The sequence below is a fragment of the Paramisgurnus dabryanus genome, chromosome 24 (genome assembly GCF_030506205.2).
Source record: "Paramisgurnus dabryanus chromosome 24, PD_genome_1.1, whole genome shotgun sequence".
NCBI classification, from domain to species: Eukaryota; Metazoa; Chordata; class Actinopteri; order Cypriniformes; family Cobitidae; genus Paramisgurnus; species Paramisgurnus dabryanus.
Window position 1 is genome coordinate 28,357,884 of NC_133360.1, and position 24,253 is coordinate 28,382,136.

A 24,253-nucleotide genomic window follows, 5' to 3' on the forward strand; every position below is an offset into this window, starting at 1 on the left:
GATGAAAGGTGGACTATGTGTAATTACATGTTTTTGAAGTACATCTCTTTAAATAATAATGACGTAATCATTGCTCGTTTGTAGTGGTGTGAATTGCTTCGAAACTGTGACAAGTAATGGTGAGATGCATTTGGCTTATTTGTTATCATAGTAGGAAAACATAATTCTCCTCTTTTTTTCTTATGGCAAATATAAAACTAGCTCTCTGTTGAGAATTTAGTGTTAATGTACAGTATCGCAAAAGCTCTGTATCAGTCACCCCAGTTTCCGTAAATGGAGTCCCACTTGACAGAAATGCTAATATAATCTACATTACTATATTATCAGCGGTGTATAAAGACCTTACATAATGAACTGTTATGTGTTTATTACCTAAGAATGAGACGTTTTAATCTAAATACACCGCGGGTCCCTAAAATATCTGCCAATAGGGTGAGAAAAAAAATCGGAATTTAAGTTTTCTTTTTTCTTGCACACTTAATTTAAGCAAAATGATCTCACCCCATTTTCAAATAATTTTGCTTGTTTCAAGCACAAATTCACTTAAATTGTATAGTTTTAGTCTAAAAACTGGACTTGTATTCTTAGGTCATTTCGCTTATCAAGAAAATACATCTTGATTTAAGAATTTGTAGATATTTTTATTGAAAACCAGACAAAAACACTTTTCTTTGATAAGACTTTCTTACTTAGTGTTTTTGTCTTGTTTTAAGTACAAATTAGATATATTATTTATTAAATTAAGATATATTTCCTTGATAAGCAAAATGACCTAGAAAAAAGTCTAGTTTTTAGACAAAAAATATTAAATGTAAGCAAATTTGTGCATAAAACAACCAAAAAAAACCTGCCAATGGAATAAGAAAAATTGTATTAAATTAAGTGTTTATGAAAAAAAGTAAACATATTTCAAGAAAATGTTTCTTATTCCATTGGAGTTTTTTTGCTTGTTTTAAGCACTAATTTACTTATATTTTTGTCTAAAACCTAGACTTATTTTTCCACACTGAAAAAAGTGATTTTCAAGAAAAAAATTCTTAGTATTTTGTCTTGTTTTCAGTAAGAATATCTAAAAATTCTCAAATTAAGATGCTTTGTCTTGATGAGCAAAACAACCCAAAAAATAAGTCTAGTTTTTAGACCAAAAATGTCAAATTTAAGTGATTTTGTGCATAAAACAAGCAAAAAAATCTGCCAATGGGGTAAGCAAAAAATCTTGAAAATTTTTCTTAAACACTACATTCAAGAAAAATTAGCTTTCCCCATTTTGCTTGTTTTATGCACAAAACATTTTATATTTTTTTGTCTAAAAACTAGACTTATTTTCCAAGGTAATTTTTCTCATCAAGAATGCATCTTAATTTAAGAATTTTAAGATATTTTTACTGAAAAAAAGACAAAAACACTAAGTAAGAAAGTCATTTTTTGCAGTGAAGGAATGTAAAAGACAACACTGGCACTGGAGCAAAAAAGTTAAGTGCTTATAAAGCTTTTAAAGGTCTTATACCAAGAAACTTTCTATCAAAATGAAGGTCTTCATGAAGCTTCGACATTTTCTGTAATTATAAGGAAAATAAACCTTGGTTAGGGTCATTAACTGCTTGAAATGGGCTGCTTTTTATTAAAGTATCCTATTCAGGGTACATCTCTCTGAACTTTAAATAACCCCATTAACTAAAACCAAACCGGGCGGGACCCACAAACTCCCATTCAGTTTGTTCTTGTCCAGTAGTCAAACAGAACTCCTTTGTCACATCTCTACCCCAAATCCCTTTAGTAACTATATGCTTATGATGATAACGTGCCGTATCGCTGTTCAATGCGTCAAGTCTCCAGTGTGGTGTTATGAGGACGTGATCTGATTTAAAACGCCAGTTTCCACTCACTTCCATGCGGTTCCTGAGCAGATTCATTTTAGGGTCACAGACGGACACAGTTTCGTTCCCACGAGAGCATGTGAATGTGATGATTACGGCTAACATCTGTGACGCTGTTTAAAAAGCAACAGGGTGATGCTGTTACATACCATGGGCATGGCAGCAGTCTGTATTCTTTATTTTTAATTTTTAAAATATATTATCTTCCATTTATAACAAGGCATAAATGAATAATAAGAGTAATCCTCGTGCATGCAAAAGGCCGCTGGAAAACAGGCCAATCTCAACATAACACCAACTGTGACGTCACAGTCGAGATGTACGCCCAAGATTAACTTACTTAATAGTAGTGTTAATTTTCTGCATTGTGTAAATATTCCATGATACATTTATGGATTACATATAATCTTTCAATTGAATATTCAGCAAAAAATAATAATTTTGTGATCGAAAATGAATTGTGTTTTTGATCATATGCCTTTTTTAATATAGAGAATGCACAGTAGTTCCCAATGGGAACTTTCTTTAGTGTTCCATATATCACCCGCGGTGCATCATAGATCAGCCACGAATGATTGTGTCCCATATTCCAAAGCCTTTGTATGTAAATTCATGCACACTGAGTCTTGGGAACCATTGTTAGTGTTACACACCATGTGAAATACAATGTGCTTTAGTAGGTAAGTAATGTGGTGTGGGAACCCCTTTCCAATTGTGTTTCTTGGTTGTGTATCAAGCATATATCACCCAAGATGCAGGTTTCTTTCCTTCTGAGCAAAGCTTCAGGCTGTTTGGCACTGATAATGGGCCGTAATTATGGCAGGACATGTTGAGTTTAAACAAAAAGACTCTCCAGCTACACAATCTTCGGGCTAATTAGAGCCATTCATTTAAACAGTTTACTTTAAACTCAAAGCAGCGTGGAGAGGTCACTAAACACTAAACTACTCTTACCGTGTAGCCAGCACACAAAAAATGCTTGACTCAACCCATGGTCTGGTATAATATGGACAAACCCAATTGCTGGGTTAAAAGAATAATATGAAAATGTTTAGATTTGACCCAACCATGGTTTGAAAGAACCCAGCATGGGTTATACAGATAGGGACTTAGTTATAGGCTTATATTAGTGTTTTAAAGAAAAGTAAGCATGCTCAACAATAGAAATTAATGATTAGCAAACAGGCTAATAACTAAACAGATTATATACACATTGAGCTGATCATGATTTTTGAGGTTCTTTGTCCTGCGGAAATTTGTTAAAATATGTATTTTCTGTGTTTAATGTGTAAATGACCAGCATCCCAGTACAAAACAAGGCACATGTAAGGCGAAACCTGAGCTGTATGGTCCTGTATATAAAGATCAAAACATCACTTGGGGATTGCCGTTTTGACTGGCCAATTTTGCCGTCCATTTCGAGTCTTTTCGTGTGCGTAGTATTTCTGTTTCTTCAATAGCTCCTCAAATGCTAAGCCCAAATTTTTTAAAATTTAATCATGCATTTGTTTTTGTGAAATGGCACTTTGGTGACACACATGATGCTTTGCGAGTGAGGTACCAATCACGGCTAAATCGGCTCGTTTGATAGGTTGAGGCGGGAAGCTTTCCAAAACCCCCGAGTGAGAGGATTAGACAAATGCTGCTCACTTCTGTGAATGGTGATATGCTGGAGTTTTCTGAGAGCTGGGAGGAGGTTTTCATACTTTATGTTTAGTATTGTGCTAGCGCCGGATGCTAATCCCAACTTTGAGATCTGTCAGAAGTAGCTTTCACAAACGGTACAATAAATACTTTAGATTGCTCCCAGCAGACAGTCCACACGTTCTTGCCAAGTGTGTTTTTTGTTTTATCTTGCCATTTGTTCACTCTAGTAAGAGGTCCATGGGATTTTTAACTAATTTTTATATTGCCACATGGTCACGCAACAGGTCACATTGGGGTTTTTGTGGTTGTAGGAGCTTATATGCATTTCTGTGATACAGTATTGACTGCTCCCTATTGATGATGTTTTTATTGTTTTAAGGTGTGCACTTTTTGTCAAAACAGCACTGAATTGTTGGAAGTTTTGGTTATGGGTGTTGTTTGCTAAAACCAGCGTTAATATTACTTTTGCATCAGTAAAAGTCTATGAATATTTATTTTTAAGCGTTCATTGAGTGAAAGCACTCTTATAGCTGTTTTCTTCCCTCTTGCGCTGCATAACAAATCTAATAAGCCCATTCTGCACCTATCTGACTTAGGTGGGACTTAGGTCCCACTATCAATTTAAGTCCATGCGAACCCATTTTATTGTCCGTCAGTCTGATGTGTACATCGACAGGACACATCACTTTTAGCTGTTTAATATTTGTAGATTTTCTGCTTTTGTCTATTATGTTTCTTGAACCACTAATGTAGAAAAGCAATAGATGATACTTTTCACATGTTGTCTTTTTATCTTTTCTATGTAAAATGTATCTCTATTGACATCAACTTTTGCAAGTGGGTGGCTTTTCTCTAAGGTTTCTTACAATGATCGACTCTCGCCCACAGATGATGGCCCGTACTCCAAAGGGAACAAGGACTCAACAGGGCCAGAGAACTCGCTCATACCCAGAAGACAAAGCATCCCAGGTACGCCCAAATCCATCTCTATTCCTCCTCTGTTTGCACCCACATGAGTACTCCCACCCACCGTAGGGCAAGTTGGCCTCTATATAATTCTTTTGATATCAGGGATTGTGTCTTTTTCCACTGGGGATATTTGAGTTCTTCTTGCCACATTAGTTCAGATGACTTTTTGAGATTGAAGCCATTGGGGGTTTGAGAGTGTTGCTAACAGATTTCTCCAGATGTTCCTGCGGTTCTTGAAAACCGTTTGTCTGAATCAGTTTGCTAGCTGGAAGCATCGCTGATCCAAGACCTCCTTCTTCTATGAAACTAATTGGATTAGCTCAGTCAACTGGAAGTAATACTTTTGAAAAGTTTATCCTATAAATTTAGTTTTAAAGCAGAACAGAAATGTTTAGAAAGATCATTTTCTTTCGCCAGAAATGTTGTGTTAAGATCTTTACATAATGCTTCTCTATATCTTAAAATCTTTTAAATTAAAGGCTTGTGATGTGGCCATCAGTGCTGACTTCTGTCTCTTGTTTGTGTGTGTGGTTGTGTGTGCATGTGTCCATTGTGTTTCCGGGCAGAAGAGCTGCGCGGGGTCACCCTGGTTGAGCTGATTAAGAAAGAGGGAAGCACATTGGGTCTCACTATCTCAGGTGGGACGGACAAGGACGGCAAACCCCGCGTCTCCAACCTGCGACCTGCTGGACTTGCTGCTAGGTGAGGGCTTGACCTGACATCCTAGATAAAAACTTGAATTCTTGCAAGAATAGCACATACAATAAAGGCTGAATCAATTTTTTACGAAGGTCTTGCGTCACGCGCAATTTTCGTCATCAGAAGAGAGCGCGCGTATTGTAAGCGCACCGCCAGATTTTTGAAACCCTGAATACATTGTAGGTGTAGGTCGCGCATAAGCCTACATAAGAATGTAGGATGTAGCCCAGGAGAGGCACTGCATTTTGTCGCAATGCGTATGCGTTGAACGTCTGTGTACACGTACAAATCAAATAAACTATACTTTGCAAGGCTGTATTTGACCGTGCGCATTCATTCGCGTATACGTAGAAAACAGACTATACCCCGGGCTTCACACACAAACTCACAGAAACACCAATGTCGTCGTTGTCCAATGCCCCAAGGGTTGAATAATATACATATTGACATCAACCAATCACGGGATGACTATAATCACCTGATATTGCTATGAAACAGAGTAAAAACAAAAGTGTAGAGCTGTATAAGTTCAAAGAGCAGTAAATTGTAGTATATAGGATGCTATAGCACGCCTTGTGGCAGCAATGAGAATGCAACACATATTTGCGTTGTGTTATAAATTGCTTCACATTTCGATATTAAATCAAGTGAAAAGCAACATTAAGGCACTTCACTAGAAAACATTTCAGATCCTTAAAGATGATGGGAATTTGATAAATCGTCTTAGATTTTTGGGGTGATATATGTGTCATTATACATAATTTTTCATCTCCTAATTGCATATGAGCTTGTGTTTAAACGTTTAGCTTCGGTTTGGATTCATTTCCCTCATTCAAAAGTGGAAAAAGTGAAAGGTTTTCCATCTTATACCATTCTGTTTTTCCTCGCGGCTGGATGTTTTGGAAAGCTTCTGGGTTGGTGACAGATTTTTGTCAGGCATCATTGTGCTAACTCATGTTCGCCTGCAGGACAAAGAGAATGACTAGCATTCATTTGTCTAATTAGCATCTAAATGAGCATATTTATACTGCCGGTGGAGTGTTCAGCTACAGATAAAGAGTTCTTGCTTTGCGTTTACGTTCCACTCGAAAGCTAATTACGTTTTTGGTTTCGATCGTTGATGGGTGATTTCTCCGGACCATCAGAAATTGTCTCATTAATTCGTTCCGTGTTAAATGTTGAATTCCAGGATGCCCGCAAACTGTTAACATATCAAAAGAGAATGAGAAGCTACATTAACCTTTACATTGTTAAACAAAAACGTAGTGTAGCGACAACATGCATGGAAATATTGACTGTAATCACAGTACAAAACCTTGTACAATTATACTGTTTTAGTTGTTTTTATAGTAATAATAATTTGGGATTTGAACCAACCTCCGGACCCTGCAAATTAAGAGTCTATAAGCGACTCATCCTGCATTGTGACTGGCAAGATACTTACAGGTTGTTTAGGAGAAATACTGCAACCATGTAGATCTTACAGAGGAAAAGCAATCTATATAAAACCCCTTTCAGACATACACATTGTAAAGGACCAGCGAGGGCACTTCATTGTGTGCATTTAATCTCAGGAGCGATCAACTCAACGTGGGCGACTACATCAAGTCAGTGAACGGCATTAATCTGACCAAACTGCGTCACGACGAGATCATAAGTCTTCTGAAGAACGTTGGCGAACGCGTTGTGCTGGAAGTGGAGTATGAACTGCCGTCAGCTGGTAGGAAGTTGAGTATTCTGACTTTTGCCTGTTTGTGGCATGTCCTGCCAATCAAAACCAAGTCTGAACCAATCACGTGCCTCGATTCATAAGTGATTACAGTCATGAGTGTTTTCCTTACAGTACGAAGCAACAGTGTATAGCACACAATAATGCATGATGCAAATGTTTCAGTGCATGGTTGCAAGTGAATGCATGGCTGATCGTAAGATGTTTCTATTCTAACACATCATTTTTACATCACCAAGACCTTTCGCATTTTAAAGACCCCACAAAATGATTCAAGTAGGACAGTTTTCTGTCCTGTGATGATGCATTTCCTGCTGAAACAGGACGTTGAAGCTTGTAAAAAATAACAGGTTTTGATTTACTTCACAGCAGTGAACCATGAAAAAGGCAGATTTCTGAAATTTTATATTGTTGTTGAATTTTATTAAATATTTTATCACCCATCCCACTTTAACGGCATTGGCTTCAGCAATTTCAAAAAACATTTCAGTCAAGCACTAATTACTATACAGTGGCCTCACCAAATATTTTGGTACATAAACCAGTTTTGTATTAACATCATTGCATTAGAAATCAAACCAAGCAGCATATATTTCATTTTGTTAATGTTTGTAAAACATTTTTGGACACTGTCTCATCCATAGTGCATCCATGTACATAGTTATACAATTCCCTGCTGAAAAAAACAACATAGACCAGAATAATTTCCATGCTGGTCCATGCTGGTTTAGCTGGTGGTCACCAGCATACCAGCACCAAAACACAACATATGCCGGTCTTGCTGGTATGACCAACATGGGATGCTAGTGCTGGTATGCTGATGACCACCAGCAAACCAGCACCAAAACATATGCTAGTATTGCTAGCATGCTGTTTTTTCAGCAGGGCTGTGGTTAATCTGTTAGGACCCCTGTATAAACTTTGGGGGAATTGACATTATATGAAATTTAGAAAAGTATAGCAGATGACCACAGTGTCAGAGAGTTAAAACAGCATCAATATCAATATGAAACATATAAACACCTAGTCAAGGTTATTGTCCGTCATTGGTCAGTTTGGCAGTGATCGTTGTCAGTTTATCATGTGCATGGCAGATGAATGGTGTGTTTATGAGCTCTGCGTTTCTGCCTGACCTTCTGTTTGTTCAGTTTATTTATCCGATTTACCGCCTGCTCTGGCCGTTCGCCCAGTAAAAGGTGTTGATTTAAAGACGTTGTCTCCTCTCTCCTGCATCTGCCCGTAGCACCAGACAGTACCTCAGGTGTTATCTCCAAGACAATCGACATCTGTTTGCAGAAAGAGGGAAACAGCTTCGGCTTCGTTATGCGAGGTGGGTTTGGATTTGATCTCGTAGGTCATCCCTGACGCTTTTATATATGAAGTCTCCTGATGGATTTTGTTGATGCTACACATATTTTGCTGCTATAGCCATTATTAAACGATACAGAGTCTAATTTGTGTTCATAACACAGGGGGCTCCCACGAGGACTGGCTCAAAACTAGACCCTTGGTGGTGACGCACGTTCGACCAGGGGGCCCTGCCGACAGGTAATGCACAACCCAAATGTAAATGTATATTTTACAAAACTAAATTGTTAATTAAAATGTTCCATATCTTTGAAGATTTGTCATCTTGTGATGTTTTTGGTTTCTGGTCCATGTGCATTCACATCAGTCAAATCGTACCAAAGTTCATTTGGAAGTGGATTAAGACGCACCTTCTCAGCGAGCTTGATTCAAATGTTTAGTTCACACCAAAGTTTGGTTGACGGCATCACATTTACTCAAAAGAACCGCACCAACCAAGCAATCGCACCAGAGTTCGTTTTAATCAAACCAAACATGTCAAGTATGAACAAGCCCTAAATTACAAAGGAATCAAATTAGTTGAGGACTTCAGTGAGTTGCTCTCATTAAAGGGACCAGGAAGAAAACCTGCTTATATTATGTAACATATTAAGAGTTGCAGTTCAGCATTCAAACATACATTCACTTCCCAAAATCGGCAATAGGTTTCCTGGGGTATCTGGTACAATAATTTCAAAAACAGGTCGTCTAATTCCCATATATTGTGGGTAGGTGGCGATGTACCCCCAACCTGCTTTTCCAAGTCAAACCACTAATGTTTAATTTGGCTCATGTCAGGTAAATATGGAGCATTTTTAGAAATTCATCATCATGTTCTCCGAGTCACTCCTTGATGATTATGGCAGTGTGCTGTTGGCATATTATCCTGAATCATCACTGGACACATGAATAGGGTGGCCATTCGTGCCAGTTCCGCCGGACACATCCCGAACATGTTTTCGTGTTCGTTCTCCAGAAGTTGCGTTGGTCGACCGCATACGTCATCAAGGTTTAATATTTCGGGTTTCATTTCAGAAAAGCAACCGCTACATTTTAAGGTCCGAATGAAACTGCAATGATTGTATGTCTTAAAAGAAATAAAACTTAATCTTCTAATGTATTTTAACTAAAATGTGAGAACCTCGATGACGTATGCGGTCAAGCAACGCGACTTCCGGAGAACGAACCCGAAAACATGTTCAGGACGTGTCCGGCGGAACTGGCACGAATGGCCACCCTAGTCATGAATGTGTGCACTTGGTCCACAATGATGTTCAGATACCTTGCTGCTGTCAGTTCAAATAAAAACTCACCCAAACTGTTTTTGTCCAACAGTTAATTCAGGTCCCATCGCTTCTGCTGGTAATCGACGTATCTGTGCTCGACCATCAATGTGATGCACCAGAAATCTTAAGTTTTCAGATGATGCCAAACATCCACGGCCCAATTACTGATCTTGGGCCCATTTAATGTTCGCAATGGTGTGCAGTTGGCATGGGGACTTGGCTGGGTCAGTCCCATACACAAATCTTTGCGATGATCACATTGCTATGGTCACAATAACATTTTTAAAACCTCTACACCACATTTAACCTAATATACACATTAGTGTTCCTCCAAAGTGTTTTTGCAAAGTGCATGTTTAAGTGACATCAAATGAAGATGAAGTGAGATGAAAGTGTGGATGTGCAGAAATGTTGCTGTTCTCACCATAAAGGACAACATTCCCAGCTGTAATGTACAGTAAATGCGTAAATACTGGTGATCATGATTGCATGTGTTTTTATATAGAGAAGGGACGCTTAAAGTGGGTGATCGGATCTTGAGTGTGGACGGCGTGTCATTGCACAATGCCAGTCACAGCGATGCCCTCACCGTACTGACCCAGTGTGGCCAGGAAGCTCTGTTTCAGATTGAGTATGACATCTCCATCATGGGTGAGTATGAAGACTACTAATCTGTATATTTAAAAGTGGATTCCATGAACTGAGAAATGCAAGTTGGTATATTTACCCAAGCTGCCGGTTAAATGGCATACCTTACCTTAAATGCACAAGTTAATAGTAACAATTCAGTTTAACAGACACAGAGTGGGTACACATTTACTGTCTTTGATTCTCCCTTTCATCTTTCCTTTAGACTCTGTGACAAACGCTTCAGGTCCTCTGCTGGTGGAGATCGCTAAATCACCTGGAGCGAGTCTGGGAATCACACTGACTTCTGCTATGCACAGGAATAAGCAGGCCATCGTCATCGAGAAGATCAAAGCTGCCAGTGTGGTGGACAGGTACATACTGTACTCAGCTTGCCTCATTCACAAAACATGGCCGTATTTCTGTAAATTTCGAGTAAAACTATTTTGACATAAATTGATTCAGTTTTTGAGTACTTGTACAGGTATGCAAAGTATGCATAGTTATTATGATGCATTAAGATTATACTGAAATGCGTCTTATATTCTTCTCGATACAAATTTTTTTAAAACAACATGGCATTGTATTTATGACAGAAACTACTAGTTAGTTTATATTATATGATTTAAAGCAATAGTTCATCTTAAAATGAATTTTTTTATGTTTATCAGCTTTCCCCCAGGCCATCCAAGATGTAGGTGACTTTTTTCATCAGTAGAACACAAATGTAGATTTTTAGGACTTTTAACCGTCAGTTGTATAATGCAAGTGGATGGTAACAAGATCTGATAGAGAAAAAAAAAACATGCACAGACAAATCCAAATTAAACCCTGTGGCTCGTGACGACACATTGATGGCCTAAGACATGAAACGATCGTTTGGTGCGAGAAACCGATGTGTGAACAGAAAAGTTAAAAACAAAACCACATTTAGTTAAGCAGGAATACAAACATGGTTTATTTGTAATTACGATTGAAATTGACATCATAAAACCAGGGATCGTGTTTATCATTCAAGTACGTTTTGATGTTCTGTTGTCACACGTTTATGACAGTTCTAGCAGTTCTCTCTGTGCACCTCAGGTCAGGAGCGTTACACGTGGGCGATCACATTCTGTCTATAGATGGGACCAGCACAGAGCACTGTTCAGTTCTGGAGGCGACACAGCTGCTTGCCAGCACCTCTGATCAGACCAAACTAGAGATCCTGCCTGCTCACCAAACCCGCCTGCCCGGAAAACCCCAGGATACTGGTGAGAGACAGGGGAATGGCATTTGGGGGAGTTTCATGTATTAGGTCTAGTCTTTAGGATTACTGTAACAGATGGATACATTTGATCTTTGGTAAGACCTAATGGGTTAGGATGAACATGTGTTAATTTTCACAAGGGGTTATCCAGTTGAAACTCTTTATTTTTAACCACTTGAGGGTTTATTGTTAATCAGCTGAAATTTGAGACAGTTTAACCCCTTGTTAACAAGTTGAAATTTTGCTGTACTGATAACCAGTTGAGACTCTGATATATTGTTAACCAATTGAGATGTTTATACTGTATATTGGTAAGCATTTGTATTTTATTCAGCTGAGATGCTATGTTGTCTAGCACTGAGAGTCAGCTATATTGTTAACAAGTTGAGACTTTGCAATATTATTAACCAGCTGAAACTGCTATGTTGTTAACCAGTTTAGATTTTTCTATATTATTAACCAGTTGAGATTCGGCTATCTGGTTAACCAGTTGATGCTCAGCTATAGTGTTAAGTTGAGATTTTGCAATGTTAACCAGTTGAATCTTTAAAGTATCATGTTAAGGTAGTTTTTATTCTGTTATATTGGTAACCAGTTGAAGCTGTGTTATATTGTTAAACAGTTTAGATTCTTCTATATTATTAACCAATTGAGACTGCCAAATTGTTAACCAGTTGAAAGTGTGGTATATTGTTAACCAGTTGAAATTCTGCTATACTTTAATGTTAACTATCTGAGACTCTGCTACTTTGTTAACCAGTTGAGATTCTGCCATATTATTAACCAGTGGAAAGTCTGCTATATTGTTAACCAGTTGTGGTGCTACTGTGATGTTCTCTAGCTGAGACTCTGCTACATTGTTAGACAGTTAAGATTCTGCTATATTGTTAACAAGTTTATCTCTGCTATATTGTTAATCAGTTAAGATTTCTCTATATTTTACGGTGTTAAGACTTATACATTGTTAACCAGTTGAGATTCGACTATCTGGTTAACCAGCTGATGCTCACCTATAGTGTTAAGTTGAGATTTTGCAATGTTATTAACCAGTATAAACTTTTAGGGGTTAGGGTTAGGTAGTGTTTAATTTGCTATATTGTTAACCAGTTGAAACTGTGTTATATTGTTAAACAGTTTAGATTATTTTATATTATTAACCAGTTGAAAGTGTGCTATATTGTTAACCAGTTGAGATTCTGCCATATTGTTAACCAGTTGAGATTCTGCCATATTGTTACCCAGTTGAGATTCCTCTATATTTTACGCTGTTGAGACTGCTACATTGTTAATTAGTTGAGATTCTGCTACTGTATCTGGTTAACCAGTTGATGCTCAGCTATAGGGTTAAGATGAGATTTTGCAATGTTATTAATCAGGTTTTTTATTAACCTATTTTTTATTAACCTATTTTTAAAGGTTAGGCTTAAATGTTTTTTATTCGCTATATTGTTAACCAGTTGAAACTGTGTTATATTGTTAAACAGTTTAGATTATTTTATATTATTAACCAGTTGAAAGTCTGCTATATTGTTAACCAGTTGAGATTCTGCCATATTGTTACCCAGTTGAGATTCCTCTATATTTTACGCTGTTGAGACTGCTACATTGTTAATTAGTTGAGATTCTGCTACTGTATCTGGTTAACCAGTTGATGCTCAGCTATAGGGTTAAGATGAGATTTTGCAATGTTATTAACCAGGTTTGTTTATTAACCTATTTTTTATTAACCTATTTTTAAAGGTTAGGCTTAAATGTTTTTTATTCGCTATATTGTTAACCAGTTAAAACTGTGTTATATTGTTAAACAGTTGAGATTCTTCCATATTGTTAACTAGTTGAAAGTCTGCTATATATTAACCAGTTAAGATGCTGCTATATTGTATTGTTAACCAACTGAGACTGCTACATTGTTAGACAGTTAAGATTCTGCTGTATTTTTAACTAGCCCAGACTCTGCTATATTGTTAACGAGTTTACCTCTGCTATGTCGTTAATCAGTTGAGATTCCTCTATATTTTACGCTGTTGAGACTGCTACATTGTTAACCAGTTGAGATTCTGCCATATTGTTAACCAGCTGAAAGTCTTCTACATTGTTAACCAGCTACACAGCAAAATCACAGGTGTTAAACGTACAGTGCTGGTTTCATGAGTACCACAAGACCTGGTAATACCCATATTTGCATCAGCAGTGTACATTTAACACTGGTGATTTTACTGCATACATTGTTAACCAGCTAAGATTCTGCTATATTTTATCGAGACTCAACTTATCTATATTGTTACTTGTTGAGATTAATCCAGTTGTTACAATTGTTAAAAATATACTGCAATATTACTTTACTTTACAGTAATTTAAGATTTAGCTGATACCTCCCTACTTAGTTTGTTAAGGATGTGTACCATGGCAAATTTGTGTTCTTCTTTTGCATTTTTACATTCTTTTATCGGTAACACTTTACAATAAGGTTCATTAGTTAACATTAACTGCACATTATTATACAATATTTATTCATCTTTGTTAATGTTAATTTCAACAATTACTAATTCAATTACTAATATTCTTCGAAGTGCTTTAGAATACCACAGACTCTGATTATGGTAATTGTTTAGTATTGTGCACATTGGTAGTAATATGTTATGTCTTTTATTTGCGTTCCTGTTTGCTCAAAAGGAAGTCATAATATTCCCCTACTAATTAAGGAGATACAAACCTAACATGTATCCTCTCTGAAGTGCCCAGCCGATGTTGAAATGAGGACAGGAAAAACGGATGCCTAAGACTGCTCTGTCATCTCATTTAATTAGCTTCTCGTTGTGCTTGATGTCGCCCCATGAGTTTTAGACCGCAGGATGGATGTAATCACGGACCCGCTCACCCCAGAAACTAACAGACAGCGGCCAGATCTCAAACCAAGCCTGCATGCAGACCTCCATTAGTTATTTTCGGCCAGTTTGTATGCAAACTCCAGAGATGAACAGATGCCTAATGGCAGGGGCGAAAATCTCATCTAAATGTTGGGGGGGACAATAAACATAAAATTTTTCAAGAACAATTTTTGAAGGGGACACCAATAATACAGGCAAAATTGTACTTGCAAGGAAATGGGTACAGATAGAAAACGTTTCTCTTTCTCTATGAACGGACGCAAATTTAATTTTAATACATATGAATGCAGAGGTGAAAAGAGTAATACAATTTTCTACTTAAGTAATAGTAAAGTTACTTTAATAATATTTTACTTAAGTAAAAGTAAAGTTACTGGTCTAAAAATCTACTCAAGTAAAAAGTCATTTTAATTTTAAGAGTTACTTTTTTACAGCGGGGAGAGGTTTCTAGTATAGTTCACAAAGGAAGGATATATACATCTCAAACTATGTTTTTAATTGTAAACATCTCTACAATTAAAGTGCAATAACAAATGTTAATAAAATAAAAAGCTTTTTATAACTAAGAAACATTTATGGAATTATTTAATGATTTTTACAGGTGAGTTATGCACTTTTGAAGCAAAAATAATATGAGGTCAGCAGCTAGTAAATACAATCATTATATGAAGGTTGTAATTGATGTATTGCTGGTAACATACATTGTTATTAAACTATATACATAAATGAACATATAATGAGATGAGTGCCATGGCTATACACTATACATCCTTTACACGTTTATTAGCTCCCAGACCTGTGTACCTGATGTCTTTCAATCTATCTCTCTCGCGCTCTCTCTCTCTCTGCAATGTCTAATGATCTGCGCATTCTCGAGGACGTTCTCAAGTTGTTTGACTTGACGCGAAGCTGCTAGACCTCGGAAGATAATGCGCATGTATTAAAAATGCATCGTGCAAATTAGCGGTTAAACACGGTCGGCAATTCTCAAACTCCGTACTCAAGAGCATGAACCCTACCTGAATGAAACAATCGCTTTGCGTCAATGGCCAGGGGTTTCTTTCGTAAGAATTGAATTGAGGGTCTGCATTAGCCTGCGCCTGTCTCGTCCCTCTCCATGGTTCTTTTTGCGCGTTCCCCCGCCCATCAATCAATCATCCGACCGTGGCGCGTCTTTATCACCTTACTTTTTTATTTATTTTTACTCAGTAACGGATATGATTTAACATGTAGCGAAGTAACCAACAATACTTTAAACATACTTAAGTAAAAGTAAAGTACAGATTTTAAAAACTACTCAAAGTAAAAGTACACAAAAAACTCAGTTACAGCAAGGTGAGTAAATGTAATTTGTTACTTTCAGCTCTGCCTCACCTCTGCATGAATGCATAAAAATGTTTTCTTGATCGTTTATCTGCTTCTGTTCTCAGAAAACGAAATATGTTCATGTTTATATGTCAAAATAGTCCAGTTTTAAAACATATGAGGATAAACTGATAAGTGATGGGAAACGTTGTATTGTATATAGCTTATTAACGCGTCGGCTCCGTACACTTCTCTACCACCGGAATGTGTGGTGGTGAGGTAAAAGGGGCGTGGGCAGTGGACCAAACCACTGTGAGGCAAGGGAGGGGGAATCCAAATATTTAAAACGTTTTTTTGTTGTTGCTCCGTTTGCATTTGTATTGTTTCACTTCTTACACAACTAGTTTAAGTATTATAAATCATTAAATTATTTTCAATACACATATTCTAATGATAATTTAGGGGGGACAACCCTCAGATAGGGGGGGTCCTGTCCCCCCCGACCCCCCCGGGATTTCCGCCCATGCCTAATGGTGGAGACTGCAGTGCTTTAAAACCCTGAGTTAGTGCACGCTATTAAATACGGCATGAGGTGCCGAGCTGTTCTTTGGGAATCGAATCAATAGCAAATTATAGCGGGGTGCACAAATGTATTCCATAATGGCACAGCTTGTGCAAACAGCGATCAGGCCAATACAAAGATGGAGGTCATTATAGCCACGCACTGTTAAAACTAGAAATGGGTGGCACTTTGTTAACATTAATATGACCTATGATTTCAATTTAGTCCAATTCTTGCCATGTACTAGTGGAAGCCTTCACGAAAACTGCCACTTTAATGGCTGATGCACAGCATTTGCTCATTTACGATACAATTCTTATCAGATTTATGAAGCAAATATGTAAAGTTTGATGTGTTGACTCAAACATTTTTTATTTTAGTGCATCAGTAAAAAAATAAGGAGGTATAAATATTATTATACGTCTCTAAGAATCTGGTTTGTCTTAGCTGGTTTATGATGGAAGTGACTGGTTTAAGCTGGTCTTTCAGTCTGGTCAAGCTGGTTTTATTTCGGAAAAATGGCACGTATGGTAACCCCATATTATTATTGGTCCGTGTACCTTTTGATAGTTTGTTTTTCAACTTCAAATGAAATAAGCAGAAACGAGAAAACGGCCCCTTTTTTCGTTTTTTCGTTTTTTACCGAAAGACGAAAAACGAGATTTCGGGTTGATTTTTCATTTTTTTGTTTTTTGGTACAAAACGAATAAACCACTCTAAAATTCGTTGTGACATGTGGGCGGTCGCTAGACGCACCTCTCCGCCAATTGGTCAACCAAAATGTGAATATGTGACATCATCCGTTGTTCCTCAAGTCTGTTCAACAAAATAAAAGTCCTCCGCTGCTGTAGCCTACTGATCTGTTAAATGTACAGGTCCTAGATTGAGCTATCTTCTGTGTAACCTAAGTTTTGAATAAATATTTATTTCAGAAATATTAATCTGCACCTGGACTGTTTAATGTTATTATGTTATTTTATTTTAGATGTTTGGTAAAGCGCGCTTCCCATTATATACAGCGCCGACTAGAGGATGTAGATAAATGTTCAGCCAAGTGTAATACAGTCATAACTTTTCTTAAACTTCTTAAAATCATGGAGGTAAAAGTGAAAAGTTTTATGGATGCTACAGCAACAGCTAGCGTTCCCACATATCACATAAAATACAGGATTGTCCGGAATTATTTATTATATTTGATGTGATAAATAATTGATGTGTACATAATCTTACAGTCTCTTACCATATACAGTACACAAATTTAATAAACACACAAAGAAAATAATTTGGACCTGATAGTAAATAATAACTAACCAATTTCTAAAAACAGAGAAACTTAAAATATCCATACAGAAACAGTTCTGCGGAATTGCTCCTGATTGAGCTTCACGTTTCTTTATTGTCGGAGATCACCCGCATTGGCTTGGCTAAAATTATCAAGCTCATACCGTCAAACATTGCAGGATTTTTGGTTCAGATCGCATCCTTTTAGATCAACAGCGTATGGTCACGGGCTTTGCGTTTACACTGAATCATTAAAGTGTCTTTCTTTTTTTTAAGCAATGTGAATGATCATTAACAACATGAATGTGCAGCGCAAAATTTGGGTGTTTCGAATTATAAACTCCCATATCCACCGCGAAATCTTCATCCAAACGTGCTTGATTTATCACGAAGGATGCGTACATATTTCTACAGACATCCTCATGAAAACAATTTCGTTGAACCTATTTCTGAAGCTATAGTAACTGCCTACAGTTTAAATTTTTGATCATAAAAATGTACATTTTAATATTTGTTTATCTATTTAAGCTCTTTATCTATTTTATATTATAGCCTATATAATAACCTATATAATAACGTATTCGGCTTCGGGCAGATCTCAAGTTTTTAGCAAGGCAGAATAATATTCACAGTGCAATATTTGCTACTGGCTGTATGAGTACATGACTAAAATGTCTTGTTTTTAGTCACATGTTTGCACGCCCGCCGACAGGGGGGGACAAACGGGTCTGTTGTCCCGGGCCCAGGGTGGGGTGGGGCCCAGAGGGGGGCCCAGAACTGGAACCTATGGAATAATTGATAAAAAATAAAGAAAATATTTGATTCATTTGATTTGAAGTTCAGTACGCTCAAAATGTCCTGTCAGACTCAGCACAAGTCCGGTGCTCAGAAATTAAAATAAAAGAAGAAAATATAGGCCTTATAGAGGAAAATAGAATTCCTAATTATCCCCATTAGGAATCTGTGACCGCAGATATAGTCACTGCATCGCGTGTGTTTAGAAGTCTGTGCTGTTTGCTGTGAGGTTTTTATGAGAGAAAGCACAAACTATTTAATATTTAATATGTAAAACTTGAATTTGAAATAAAACTTACCGCGGAGAAGATAATGAATTCGCTATCGTCTCTATTGCTAAGTGATGCGAAAATTATTTATTATTTCAAATCCGTTTACAAGATAAATATACATTGTGTTGTTAAACAGATGAAATTATCTTGATATAGGCTACATTAATTATGAGAAGCCTTTTCTTTTTAATGTTACACTGTAGACAGTAATATATGTATTTTATATAAAACTCTATGGTCGTGACAGCACATTGTCCATTATCTGTTGGTTCATGTTGGTCCAGTTTAATTCAGGGTAATCCTTTAATAAAATGTAGTAATTATAAAATATTTTATTGTTTTGTAATATTCACAGCGCACATTCTCTCAGATCGTTTTAAAACATTTTTAATTATTCTGCAAAATTCCGCATAGATTTTGCAAAAGAAATCCGCAGAAATGGAAAAAAATAACTCCTTACACAGATTTCTTACACAGCTGTACTACTCTTGCAGCAATTAAAGCAGTTCAGATTTGTTTTAAATGGCAAAATAGTTATATTTCTTTTTTTTATTTACATTTTAGAGTATTTTTGTTTGTTCCAACAAGCGGTTCGCAGCCGACAGCAAGTTGACGACATGTTTGAGGAATTGAACTCTCAAATCAACACTTCACTTGTCTATAATAACAACTATATAAAATATATATTTTCAGCATATCACAGTGTTAGTTTAAACGTTTATTATCAACACACACTATTTTTAAAAAGCGGAGGCAGGTTGCTCTGCTGCTCGCAGCTGCAACGGGTGCAGAAATAAAAAAATGAAAAGGGCTATAGCTGCAAAACGAAACGAAATAAACATGAAACGAATAAACATGCAACCTGCCTTATCTTACAACTTCGCTATGCATATATATATGTATTATAGATTATGTCTTGGATGCTGTTTGCATAGATTATGCGCAGTATCCAAGGTTTTAATCTAGTCCTCCATTAATATTTTTTCCCGGTGAGCTGAAGGTCCTGCTGTTAAATAAGCAACAGCTGCATTGTAAATGTGTGGCTGGCTGTGCTTATAGCGGACTCGTGCTATAGGTTAAAAGTCTTACTACATTTTTTTTGCAATCATCGTCTGTCAAAATGTTATTTTAATTAAATTGAAAAATATAAAAAGATGGAGAAGCCTAAATAAGCCCGAGGTCCGCCCGCGTATCAGCTGTGACGTTAAAATTGGCCGAAACCCGACCTGAGGGGTGTAAAAAGGTCGGGCCTCGTTGGGCTTGTGCTGAAATGCAGGGCTCTACCCTCAGTCGCATTCATTGAGAAAAATCTAATGCATGCTCATCATGAAAGCTCTTTACAAAATAATATCCCTTTGGGGCTTTTGGTTCAAAGGCGTGCATGTTTGGAGAAATATTGATTGAGTTTATATGTTTACTTCAAATTTCTAAAGAGATGAGTAATATTTATTCAATTTTTAGTCCAAACACAGCATAATATTAGCTGAAGTTGTTTTACTGATATTTCCAATAGTCTGTTCATAATTCATACGTGATTATGATATTTTGTTTCAGTATACAGCGTCAGTACACTGAAAAAAATTATTCATTGAATTTAATCCGCTTTTTTTTTTTTTAAGGTAAGTGGTTTCAATCAATTTATTTAAGCTACATTTAAACAAAAGTTTTATATTTTATTTTACTTTACTAATCTTTTTGTTTAAATGTAGCTTAAATAAATTGATTGCAACCACTTACCTTAAAAAATGTATTAAATTCAATCAATATTTTTTTTCAGTGTACTACATTTAAAGGTGCAGTGTGTAAATTTTAGCAGCATCTAGTGGTGAGGTTGCAAATTGCAACAATGGCTCAATCCACTGCTCACCCCTCGCTTTTGAAACGCATAGATAAGCTACAGTAAAACATGTCATCGTCAGAGACAACTTAGTAAAAAAAGTTTGTCCGTTAAACGTTTCTGTAGAAACATGGCAGCACAAAATGGCGACCTCCACGTAAGGGGACCCTCTGTGTATGTAGATAAAAACGTCTCATTCTAATGTAATAAAAACATAAAGGTTCATTATAAAAGGTCTTTATACACCCCTGATAATATAGTTTAGTATATTATTTTGCATTTCTGTCAAGAGATCCTTCTAAAATTTACGAAAAGCACCTTTAACTAAATGTTTTATACAATGTATAATATGCAATATTCGTGGGTCCTGAATCTGATAATGCCAAATGTCTTGTTACCAGTAAAAAGTAAGGGGTGGGGGGCCCTCTAAGATTATCTTGTCCCGGGCCCAGGCAAGACTGTCAGCTGGCCTGCATGTTTGTATTGAGGACAGTCACGCATGTTTGGGAAGTAACAATGGGTTTACGTAAGTAGATTTTTCAGTATTTCCACCCCTGCAAATATGACTCTTGCAGATATAATAGAGAGTAGGCCAACATTTTTATATTTCTCCATAAACCTTCGAATAATAACAATTTTTTTTTAAATATAGTAAACTTATATATTATATATTTATTATTGAAATATATTTTAATATTTTTCATATAATTCCACAAATTCTATTTCCCAAACTCAGAGTAATAAAACATAGGCCTAAATAAGAAACATTCTTGCAAAATTGTTCTCGACTGTGTGTAGATCACCTTGTAACTTGTGTATAGATTAACCGGTTCCATGAATATACTCAGAGATGTTAGAATGCCTTAATAAATATATAAATAAATAGTAAATAAACGAAGCCAATTAGGCTACCTAAAACATTCAAAACATAATTTCCACAGAAAAGATTATAGAGATTTATTGTAAATATATGAATACATTTTATAAGTAATGTCAATATATTCATTATATTCCTTATCAGTGGGTGTTGCAACCCTACCTCAAGGCATTCTGTGGTATAATTACGAAATATTTTATATTTATTCGTATTCATGGACACGCTTTTCTGCTTTTTTCGTGTCACCACATTTATTTCTATAAATAGTTTTTCGTGTCCCGGCTCGCACGACTTTATTTTTAATGTCATTTTAAGTATTGTTTTTCCTGTTTATTTTCTATTTTTAAATTATTGCTTGGGGTTGGGGTTAGATTTGGGGTTTGGGTTAGGATGTAATTTTATGTATTGGTATTGCAAAACTATGAAAATCATAGCGGATTTTTTTAGTATTAGAAGGTTTATGGAGAAATATAAAAATATAGGCTACTTGTATAATAGTCATATTTGCATGAGTGGGAATACAAAAAAATCTAATTACGGAAAAGTACTGTCATACTTCCCAAACATGCAGTGTGACTGTACTAAATACAAATCTTTGACTAAAAAGAAGCCATTTAAAAAGTACTCATGAGTATAGCCATGGCAAATATTGTACCGCGTGAATTCCGCTTGTTAATGTACCATGTAATTTGCAAATGTATCTTTCATTCATGTTTTTTTTTTGTTGGTGCTAACACTAAAATTAGAGACATAAAAATAAATATATCTAAAATTATTACGTAAATATATATTTTTTATAAATAGGCCTAACAGTCAATATGAATTAAATATAAATGAACAATTATTACAAATCTATTTAATTACCTAATAATGTCTTAATAATTATCATCTTTCTTACCAGCAATGAGCTTAGCTCGATCATTATAAGCCAAGCCAATGCGCGTGATCTCAATAAAGAAACATGAAGCTCAATCAGCATTTCTGCATTATGCAGAACTTGCTTGTCGTATTCTGTCCTCTTATTTTGAGTTTCTCTATTTTTTAGATATTGATTAGTTATTATTTACTGTTAGGCCTTGTTATTCACCACACAGCAAATATCATCGTGTGTTTATTAAATCACATGTACTCTAAGAGATTGAATCAATCCAATATTGATTTGATTCAACATCAATTCTTCATAAAACAAATAAATCCGGCAAAAATGTGCCAATTAGCTATCTGTTGCACTGTGTTGAAGCATCCACCAAACTACTTGCTTTTACATTCATGATTTTAAAAAGTTTAAGAAAGTCTGGTTGTAAAATGTAACATAATATTAAGATAAAAATATAACAAAAAATATTACTTTAGTTGTAATAAACACATTAAAAATAAGAAAATTTCCCCTTCACAAGAACGCGATTTGTGGTTCATTCTTAAAAAAACAAAAGCGCGCACACAGAACCGAAGACAAACCGAAATCATCACTTCAACAAAATTACCACATGACATTGTTTTTTTTAATAACTTTTCATATCTTTCCTATAAATCAAACTTTATCTCTTGTCCAAAACTTAAGAAAGGTACGTATTTACACTTGGTTGAACATTGCACTTAAGAGCGCTTTCTACAAGCTACTTAACGAACATTCGTTGTTCATTTACGTGCGTTTCCCAAAGATGCACGTATAACGATCGCTCGCAGTCACAGCTGGGTTTTAAGTGCTACTTACGAGTCGCTATCCGTTTGTCAAGTGCTGAAATGTCACCAATAAGAATGACTCAAATTTGTAGCAGAAGCTTGTTTAGGCTAATGATCTTTAGCCGATGTGAACTAATATTGTAATATTATTAATCATAATTGATCAATGACTTGTTTTATGAAATGTTTTAATAATTTTTGCATAATGAAATATTATTTTCCGTATTTATTTAGGACTCGTCCCACCGCGAAATGCCTTCTGCATTTTATATTATTGTTTAGATTATTATTATTTGTTTTTATATATGTTTATTTATTATTATGGATTATTGCATTGTCCTGTAAATATTTATTTGTTTTCTTTAATTAGATGCCATTTCCCTTCAAAACATTTTTAGATGAAGCAGCAATCGGTAGGAACCATTTATTAATTTGCTAGTACCAACTTTTACCAAAATACAAAAAAAAACTTTTACCAACTTGTACCAAATACGTTTTACTTCTTTATTAATTTATGTTTAGTCGTTTAAATTTGATTTCTCATTTGAATGTTTAATATATTATATTATATATTTAATATAAAATAAACAAATAAGAACCCAGTAAATAAATATAGCTTACATTTAAAACATTACATTTTCGTCATTGCAGGAGTGCAATTTGCTGGTTGTCCTGCAGGTGTCCTTGTAACTCTGTTGTCTTACGATGCACTTAAGAATTAACGATTACTCCAGACCACTCGTAGATCTACGATGATTTTCAAGTGCTACTTGTTACGAAGGTTTTGGGAAATTCTAAGATGATTCGTACGATCGTTCCCTTACGAAAATTAACCATGGTTTTACTACAGTTAAAACCAAAAAACCATGGTTACTGTAGTAAAACCATGGTAACCACAAAATAACCATGGCTTTTGACAACTATGGTTTTTAAAAACCATAGTTAAACCATGGTTAGTGTAGTAAAAAAAACATAGTTTTGCTGATAGTAATCCATTCACCAAAAAAACATGGTTACTACACTTTTACCACAATAAAACCATGGTTAATTTTCGTAAGGGTTTTTACGATCTACTTAGCCTTACGATGCTTTTGGGAAACCCGGCCCTGTACTACATCCTCTTTGCGCTGTTTATAAAGGGTAGCGCGGCTTCACCAAATATCTAAAATAATAAAATAAAACCATGCAGGTGCAGATATTTATGAAATAAATATTTGTCCGAAACCCGTTAAGTTACACAGAAGAAAGCACAATTTAATACCTGACCTGTAAAGTTTAAAGATTAGTAGCCTATTGCTACAGCAGCGGAGGACTTTTATTTTG

At 35.9% G+C, this 24,253-nt stretch overlaps 1 protein-coding gene across 8 annotated transcripts in view; it reads left to right on the forward strand.

Annotated features, from left to right (window-relative positions):
- Positions 1-24,253, forward strand: part of grip2b (glutamate receptor interacting protein 2b) — a 172,056-nt gene that overhangs the window by 114,015 nt on the left and 33,788 nt on the right. For 4 of the 8 annotated variants that reach the window (XM_065259795.1, XM_065259793.2, XM_065259796.1 and 1 more), the window contains exons 2-9: positions 4,413-4,493; positions 5,060-5,195; positions 6,767-6,912; positions 8,165-8,251; positions 8,394-8,469; positions 10,060-10,205; positions 10,408-10,555; positions 11,265-11,434. In XM_065259795.1, the coding sequence (XP_065115867.1) occupies positions 4,413-4,493; positions 5,060-5,195; positions 6,767-6,912; positions 8,165-8,251; positions 8,394-8,469; positions 10,060-10,205; positions 10,408-10,555; positions 11,265-11,434 (990 nt within the window). The remainder of the gene's footprint in view (positions 1-4,412; positions 4,494-5,059; positions 5,196-6,766; positions 6,913-8,164; positions 8,252-8,393; positions 8,470-10,059; positions 10,206-10,407; positions 10,556-11,264; positions 11,435-24,253) is intronic. The other 4 variants (XM_065259798.1, XM_065259794.2, XM_065259797.1 and 1 more) reach the window with 1 other exon arrangement.